Source organism: Suncus etruscus, chromosome 2, assembly GCF_024139225.1.
Source record: "Suncus etruscus isolate mSunEtr1 chromosome 2, mSunEtr1.pri.cur, whole genome shotgun sequence".
Classification (NCBI taxonomy): domain Eukaryota; kingdom Metazoa; phylum Chordata; class Mammalia; order Eulipotyphla; family Soricidae; genus Suncus; species Suncus etruscus.
In genome coordinates, this window is record NC_064849.1 from 91,820,957 (window position 1) to 91,830,227 (window position 9,271).

Sequence of the window (9,271 nt, forward strand, 5' to 3'; positions counted from 1 at the left end):
CTGATATTCAATCATTAACAGCTTTATAGCTGTGTATCTATGGTGTCCATTCAATAATTTATTTTATTAAAAAATCTAATTTAAAAAATAATGAAATTCCCAAAAGAGTGAGCCCATAAGAACACAAATCCTCTCCCCTTTGTCCCATAAAAGCAAGACCCAGACCTGAGCTGTTTCTGCTCTCAGGCCCTCACTGTATCCTCGCTGTGTACTGTCATTTTCTGAGAGTAACAAATTGCTATTTTTTTCTCCCTGTGTTTTAAAGTGTGTGTGTGTGTGTGTGTGTGTGTGTGTGTGTGTGTGTGTGTGTGTGTGTGTGTGTGTGTGTAAGGTGAGGCTGGGGGATATTTAATGAGGTCTGCCTATGCCTATGCCGGACCACTGTTTGACCCCCATGCCTCAGACTCCCCCCAGTACCCTAAGTATAGCCCTGGAGGCCCTCCACAATGCAAGTTCTGGACTATCTCTACTACCAAAGCGCAGCTGGAGAATGGAGCTGCTACAAAGACAGCGCCAAGGTGCTGGGACTCATTGGCCTGGCCAGGTATGCATAGGTGCCATAGTGCAGGGGGTGGGGCCCGCGGGGCGGGCTCCCAGAGGTCAGACCACCAGAGCCCCAGCACCACCACCTCATCAGCTGGGCTCCTCCAGTAGAGCCACCTACACCCCCCAAACCCTCCTGGTCTGCCGGCAGACCTCAATTACCAAGCCCACAGGCCGCCCCGCCCACCGGAGGCACCTAGTCCTCCGCCACGCCCACATAGCTGACCACGCCCATTGCTCAATATCCCCGCCCACATGCACACGCCCACCCTCCTAGACCCGCCTCTAGACACGCCCCCTCTAGCAAAAAAACTTGCCCATGTGACTGTCATCACCCATCTAGACACACCCACAAATCTACTTAACCAACCTATGGATACGCCCGCAGGTGGCTTGCCCCGCCCCACACCAGGAGGCCACGCCCCCACACAAGGAGGTCATCCCCATATGGAGACCACGCCCCCACCAGGAGGCCCCCCCGACCATACATAGGCAGGCCACGCCCCAACAACAGAGGCCACGCCCCACCCGCGTTTCCAGGCAACCTTGGGACGCTCTGAAGGCGCCTGGCTTCGAGGTTCTGCGTTGGGCTGCTCAGGTGGAGGCCACGGGAGCATGGAGGGCGCGGACGACCATGACGACGAAGACGAGGAGCTCTCGGCCTCCACGCTGCGGGGTCGGACGCGCCCCCCACCCCTCGCCGCGCTCTCAGCCTTCAGCTACATCCCGCCGCGGCGCATGGACCCCAAGGAGCACAGTTACTACTACCGGCAGGGTCAAGTGAGAGACAGAGGGGCTGAAGGGGGCGGGGAGATGGGAGAGTGGGGTAGGGGGCAGGAGAGAAGAAGGAGCAGGGTAGAAATGGGGGAAGGAGAAAAGGGAGAGGAGGGGTGACAGGGGGACAGAGGGAGGTGATTGAGGGGATGGCAGGAGGGGGCGGAGTGGTGGAGGAGCCTGGGAAGTGGCGAAAGAGCTGGACCAGGAGAGGGGTAACAGAGGGGACGAGATGAAGGGGTGTCTGGCAGGGGTGAGGCCCTGGCAGGACTTGGAAGGAAGGAAAAGGATGAGGGTATGAAGAGGTAGGAGGAGGAGGGCCTGGAGGTACTGGGCGGGGAGGAGCTGGAGAATCATTGTAGAGTCCTAGGGTTCTGGGCAGAGGAGGTAGGTAGGTTATACCACTCTGTGCTCAGAGTATGCAGCTCAGATTGGTGACTGGTGTGTGGAGGAGTGTGCGGGGTTTGGGGAAGCACTTGTGGGAGTCCTGGAGTACTGGACAACCCAAGAGAAGCCCACCTGGGGGGGACTGGTGAGTGAGCAGATGTTGGAGGGCCCTGGAATCAGGTAGGGGGGCAGGCGGAGTTTGCGGTACACTCAACCACTCGGTGGGATGCAGAGGGCAGGAGAAAGGTGGATGGGGATCACCCCTCCTCAGGAGGTCTGAACCCTGAGATCACCCTAGTTCCCAGGGATGTCTGAACCCTCCGGTATGGTAGCAAGGACAGTGATGAAGGAAAATTGCTTCTCCCAGGTTCAGGCTGGCTGTAGGGTTCAGGCTGGGAAGCTAGCAGAGCTGGGGGAATGGCAGTATGGGAAGGGGAAAGAGAAACAGCTCCTTTACCCCCAGGGTCTCCCAGAATCCACAGTTTCTTTCCTACTTCTCGTCCATCCTGCCTCTCACTCCAAAGGCATCAACAGCAGTGATTGAATTGGGTTCCCCTGAAACCGAACCCCAACTCGGAGAATGCCACCTTTGTTCTTGTTTTGTTTTATTTTGTTTTATTCCTGACTTTGTGCTCATGGATCCCCTGGTAAATCTCAAGGAACCATCTGGGATGCTGGGGATAGAACCTGCTTCTGAGCCCCAGTGGAACAGAATCTCACATTTGCAAGGCACTTCCTCGACTTCCTGAGTCTAGCCCCCAAGTACTGGGATCTCAGTCTCCTGGGAGAGAACCCAGCACCAGGCAGATGTGCTGCCTAAGATTCTCTGCAACAGCTGGAAACATTCTTGTGAATGGTGTAAAGATCAATGCAAAGAGCTTCTCTCTATCACTCCACTCCTCCATCCTGGGATTCCAGGGAGAAAACAGGAGAGAGGTTGGGGGTGTTTAAATGGGTAGAAAGACAGGAGAACTGGTTCATGGTAGGAAGCTTGTCACAAAGAGCAGAGTACAGTTAGGGCAGAGAAGGGAGCACTAAGTTACATTAGGGAATGATCACTCTGGGCAAGAACTGGGTGCTGAAAGGAGGAAAAGTGATATATACAGGATACTCTTTCAGCAACAATAATGCAAACCACGGTGTCTAAAAGAGAGAAACTGGAGGAAAATTTTGTAGCATGACTATGTGGGGGTAGGGGAGGAGGAGGTAAATCTGGCGAGAGGCCTCCACATCCCCACATGACAGACCTTGCCCACCATGAGATGAGCCACAGCAGTCATGGACTTTGTTACAGTGATAATCACTTTCCCTCTATCTTCTGGTCCCTTGAGCACCAAACAAGCATAGTCAGGCTTATGTGACTTGTATTGGGCTGGGCTGGGTTGGGAAGACAGCTGAAGACTGGAGCACACACTGCACACAGCATGCCGGGGCTTGATCCTTAACTCCTCTTCCTTGGTACCCCTGGGATTGATATTCAAGCACCCTAGGAGTGATCCCCTCACCCTGGCAGTGGTCCTTGAACACTTCTGGGAGTGGTTCCCCATCATCTAGGATATAATCCCTGAGCACTTCTGGAAGTGATCCCCAGAACCCTGGGAGTGATATCCAAACACCCTAGGAATGATCCCTGAACAACCCTGGAAATGATCTCTGAGCACACCTGCAGCCCAAAATCCAGAGGTTGAAAGAAGAAAACAGCTGGAACAAAACAGATGAAAGCTCTGCTGAGGGTCACTTTCTAACACGCGGGCACCATGTATTTGTCACAGTCCCCTTTCCTGTGTCCACTGTTTAAGACACTTGGTAGAGGGCATATAGAAGTGAAGCAAATATTTTAGTGTCCTACAGAGGGCGCTGCCCTCACACAGCCAGTCTTCAGGGCAGTCATTTAAAGGGCAACTTCTTTCTGATTATACATGTCCTATTTCAGAACTGTGCAGTTCATTCTAGAAGATCTGAGATGCATAAGAAAAGTGAGAATCACACATGCACACAAACACACACATGAACACATACATACATATACACACACATATCTCATCCCAGCTCCCCTGGCTGAGAATTCTTCGTAGATTTATGTTGGCTGATGGGGTGAGAGCTATCAGGTATTCCATAGAGAATGAGCATGGGTGAACCCTAGCCTGGACCCCCAGCCCACCAGCCTGCCCGTGGGACCTCTCAGCACCAGTCCTGATGGCAGGGCTCGGCCCCTGGGCCTGGTGCTTGTGGTTCTGCTCCCCAGGCCTGACGTGGTTCACATTGGGGTGAAGACCCAGTACTTGCCTGCTGTCCTGAGGAAGGGCAGCACCCTGGACTCAGCTCAGTTCTCCTTCCTGTCCACCACCAGACAGGGGTTGTTTCCCTCTATGACTGCCTTTTTAAGAGGGCCCAGGGCTACAACCAGCTCCTGCACCGGGATGACAGAGAACACGCCAAGAGCGTAGGGCTGCACATTAATGAAGAGGTAAGAGGGTATGGAACTGAGGTTTCCCTGGGTGTGGGTTCTGGGGGCTCTCCCCCACAGGCCATGCCTGGACTGAGGCTGGGCCTCTCCCCCTCTCCCCCGTCCCTTCACCTGGGGATTCTCATGACTGGTCCTTCTAAGACAGGCACCCAAGGCAGGTCTCAGCTTAAACTCCAATCCTGGCCCACCCCACAACTGCCTCCTAGGGCCCTCCACTCCCCGCTTCCACCTCCAGGACCCAACTGGGAGGGAGGCGGTGTGACCCCCCCTCTCAGGGCCTGCTGGCACCTCACCTGCTTTCTTCCCACTCTCAGACTCCCCCAGACAGTGCACAGGGAATGAAACAGCCTGAGAATCAATCAGGAGGCAGGGCTTCCTACTGGAATTCTGGGGCCCAGGCTGTGGGGCTGGGGCTGTTCTGACAAATGTAATGAGGTTTCCTCCCTCCCCCATCCCGCACTTCTTTGGGTGTGAGGTAAGGGAGGGTTAGGAGGCTTCAGCTACATAAGCAAAGATCAAAATCCCTCCACCCCCTCCCCGCAGTTTCTCTTATCAGCCCCATCATGTGGTCAGTGTCGCTAGTGCATTTCTCTGCTAGGGGCGCTGCAGAGTTCTGGGGTCCCCTGTGAGGCTAGGAGAATGAAGGGGCATGGTGGAGGGGAGGGAAGCTGGGGGATAACAGTGACCCCGTCCCGGAGGGAAATTGTAGTGGCTGGAGCAGGTGCTTGGAATGTGCAGAAAGAAAGGGGCGGGGAGGGAGGAGTTCAGCTTAGATGTGGGAAGCGTTGAGGCTTAGCCCAGTGCTGGGGAACTGACGGTAGCCAGGAGCGGGAGCAAACAGTGTGGTCTGGCTGATGTAGTGAGGATCGACCCGGGGAGCCGGGAACCCGTCCTCCAGACCTTTCAGGGCTTGGCTGAGTTGCAAGGACTGGAAGGGCACCCGGGAAAAGCAGTTGGGCGGGCGCTGGGGGGCTGTCAAGGACGTGGCTGACCCTGGCTGTGTCGAAGCCCCAGAACACCTCAGCACCACCGTACACTCTCTCAGGAGCAGGAGCGGACCGTGGCCTTGCTGACCTCGTCCAACTACGGGAAACGCATCAACCAGGTCCTGGAGCCGCTGAACCGTGACCACGGGCGCGCCATGCACATCAAGACCGATTTCTACCGCAAGAACGACATCCCCAGCCTGCGGGAACCCGGCTTCGGTCACATCACCCCCGCCTGATGCTCGGCGCCAAGAGATGCGCCTCCTGCCCCTGGACCAGACCAGAGCCAGGAACAGGCCACGCCCCGAATCCGCCTCTGCCTTGGAAGGCCACGGCCCAATCGCTCCTATTATGGAAAGGCCACGCCCAGATCCTACTCGACCTTGGATGACCACACCCTGACCACGCCTACCCTGAATAGCCACTCCCTGAATCCAGCTTCTCCTTAGCTCACCACGCCCTGATCGTTCCTATTATGGAAAGGCCACACCCAGATCCTGCTCACCACTGGAAAGCCATGCCCCAGACCCCGCCCCCTTACTAAAGGCCCGCCCTCTGATCCCCGCCCGCCATAGTCCTTGCTCATCCTGACCCAGGGTCAGGCTGTCAGAAATGGTTCCCCCTTTGCAGAGATGTCCTGGGAGCACCTGCTGGGAACCCCTCCAGGCCCACGAATAAAAGTGCTGCTTGTTTCCACGTGAGCCCGAGGGTGACTTTCAGTCACTGGTTCTCTGCTTTGGGCTGAGGCTTCCTGTGGGGAGGCGCCCTTTTGTGATGGTGGACCTTCTAGTTCCATCCAGATTCCCAGAGGGCTCGAAAGGATGGGGGGTTAGGGTCAAGAAGCAGAGTTAGGGGCTCGGGAGAGAACCTGGGTTTTCGTGCCCAGCACACAGTGGGCCCTCCCCCTGAGCAACATGCCAGGTTGATTAGGAGCTCAGGACCATCTAGCATGGATGCTTGGACACCAGCTGAGTGCCCACGAATTCTGCCCAGCTCTCACACCTCCTGCATACCTCCTGGGGACCAGGGCAGGGTTCACAGGCAGTGGTGACCCTCCTCCAAGACCATCCTGAATCCCTACTTCACATATCCACTGCAGATTTGGGCTGTGGAATAAATCTTGGTATCAGGGATAGAGATGATGCAGGCAGAGGACAATCCCTCATCATTCTGACCTCTTATTTTTGCTTGTTTGGCTTTTTGGACCCACACCCAAAGGTGCTCAGGGATTTGCTCTTGGCAGACCTTGGGGGGGTTATATGGGATGACAGATATTGAACGCAGGCCATCCACGTTCAAGGTAAATGCTCTACCTGCTGTGCGTAGGCTCCCAGCACCCCCTCCATTGATCCCTATTTGTTCGGTTGTGTGTGTGTGGTGTGTGTGTGTGTGTGGGGGTGTTGTGTGTGTGTGTGTGTGTGTGTGTGTCTGTCTTTGTGTTTAGGGTAATGTGTGTGTAACTTGTGTTCTGAAACTCTGTGGCCCCCTCAAACCATCGTACATCTCTGCCCCTGGCTCAGACCATCTGCCAGGAGCCTCCCGGTCCCCCACAGCTGTGAAACCACTTTCCATCTCCCGTAACATCTGAAGTTCAGAGAAGCCTTTTTCCAAACATTCTCAGGCTGTTGGGAATGATTGTAACCCACCTAGGTCTGCTACCTTGAAGATCAAGGGGTGAGGGACAGCATGCCATGCAGCCATCTAGGCACAGAGCTCAATACTCAGAACCGGGGTGCAGCCTACCTGCCCCGGATGGAGGAGGCTTGAGATAATCCTTTTTAATGAGATCATGAGATCATCCTGTTTCATCCTGTTGGTCCTGGGGCTTATCTCACTAGGAACCCTTCATTTTCATCCACATTGGTCATTGAACCAGAAAATTGTTAATTGTTATTAAAGCTGTTTGGTACTTTATTTTATCTTATTTTTTGCTTTTGGGCCACACTGCAATGCTCAGGGTTACTCCTAGTTCCGCTCAGGAACCACTTCTTTCGGTGCCTGGAGCACCATATGGGCTGCTGGAAATCAAAAACTAGGTCTACTGTGTGCAAGAGCAAAAGCCCTTTCCTACTTTCTGGACTCCTCTACAGCCCATGTTGAGTATTTATTTTTAATTTTATTTGTTTTGTTTTTGGGCCACACCCAGTGACGCTTAGGGGTTACTCCTGGCTATGCGCTCAGAAATCACTCCTGGCTTGGGGGACTATTTGGGGACACCACGGGATCAAACTGAGGGTCTGTCCCTAGGTTAGCACACATGAGTCAAATGCCCTACCACTTGCACCACTGCTCCAGCCCCTATTTTTATTTTTTATTACCTTCTTATAGAGGGTGGTTGGGCTATATCTAGCAATTCTCAGGGCTTACTCTTCTGAGCTCTGTAATCATTCCTCAAAGAGCCTGGGGACTATATAACATACTGGGGATCAAACCTGGGTCTGCCACATGCTAGAATGTCCTCCTCATTGTACCCCATCTTTTCGGTCCCTGGAGTTGAGTACTTTATTTATTTGTTTATTTACTCATTTAGTTTTGGGCTACAGTCAGCGCACTAAGGGGTTACTCCTTGCTCTGTGCTCAGAAATCACTCCTGGCAGGCTCAGGGGATCATATGGGATGCTGGGGACTGAACCCAGATCTGTCCCGGGTCGGCTCTGTACAAGGCAAATGCCCTACCTTTGTGTTATTACTCGAGTCCCTAGAGTTGAGTACTTTGAAGGCCATCTTTTCCTCTCCCCAAGAGAAGGACCTATAAGTAACAGTGGGTTGTAAAACTAGAGTTATGCATGAGAGTGGGGTTGGGAGATGTATAAGAGAACCTGCTTCTTCCTCCAGGCAGTCCTCACTGGATACACTATTTTCATCTTTAGTGGAAGGTTTTATTTGATTTAGGGGCCACAGTTGGCCAGGATCAGGGGCCATTCCTGGTTGGCAGTGCTCAGGGGACCATATACTATTTGGGGATTGAACTGGGGTTGGCTGTAGGCAAGGAAGCGCCCTCCCCAGTGTCCTCATCCTCAGATCTGCTCTTTTATTTAGTCCACCCGAATTGCCCATGAACTGAAAGTTTCCAAGAACCTATAGGCTGCTAGTGGGTCAGTGAAATTCCACAGAACCCAGAACCATCCATGACTCCATTTCCCCTATTTGTTTCCAAAGACGGGCCATGCTGGGAGCAGAAGGGCAGTTATGGAAGGGGACTCCCATGATCCTTCTCTCTCCAGGAATCACGCCCCTGAATCTGAATCTCCAGTGTTCCCTGACCTGGCAGCAATCCAAGCCCCAAGCTTTTCAGAAACTGTCTCCAGCTGCTTTCAGTCTCAGAAGCTTGACTCCTTGCACCAGCACTAGGGACCTTCTCTAGAACTCACTACATGCAGTGATGGTGAACACAGCCACCCCCACCAGCAAAACTGTTTGGCTTTGGGGTCACACTGGGCAGTGCTCAGGTGTTACTTTTGACTGCACTCAGGAATCACTCCTGATAGTCTTGGTGAAGGATGGGAAAGATTGGAAGTGTAAGCCTCAGTTTCCCCTGGCCAGCTGATGTGAGCTGCTCTGTTTTAGATTGTCCCCATCCTACATTTTACTCCAAGTCCAGAATTTGGCCCCAGAGTCTAGATTCACTTGGAGACAGATAACAGACAATGCTAAGGCAATGTCAACCCAAAAGACTCAGCCCAGCCAGACCCCTCTGAGGGATCCTGGCATTCTCTGTAACAGTCCTGTAAATTTTTTTTTTTTTTTTTTGGTTTTTGGGTCATGCCCGGCAGCCCACAGGGGTTACTCCTGGCTCTATGCTCAGAAATCACTCCTGGCAGGCTCTTGAGACCATATGGGATGCTGGAATTTGAACTACTGTCCTTCTGCATGCAAGGCAAATGCCTTACCTCCATGCTATCTCTTTGGCCCCACATCCCTGTAAATTAATAAGGATGTAAAGGACCTTCTAAGGCTGCACAAAAATTCAGTTTCCCTATATATTATAATATATAAAATATATATAAAACATAAAAAAGAGCCATATTTACTTATTTCTATGTTAACTTCTCCATATGGGGAGTTCCTTCTTTCTCTCTATTTGCTAATAAAACATTGTAACTCTGAGTCTGAG

At 53.0% G+C, this 9,271-nt stretch overlaps 1 protein-coding gene across 1 annotated transcript; it reads left to right on the top strand.

The window, feature by feature from the left end:
* Positions 1-1,158: 1,158 nt before the first annotated feature.
* On the top strand, positions 1,159-5,445 carry CFAP90 (cilia and flagella associated protein 90). Its single transcript, XM_049767948.1, has 3 exons — positions 1,159-1,323; positions 4,055-4,171; positions 5,217-5,445. The coding sequence occupies exons 1-3, from the start codon at positions 1,159-1,161 to the stop codon at positions 5,394-5,396; spliced, it is 462 nt and encodes a 153-aa protein (XP_049623905.1). The 3' UTR covers positions 5,397-5,445.
* Positions 5,446-9,271: the final 3,826 nt, after the last annotated feature.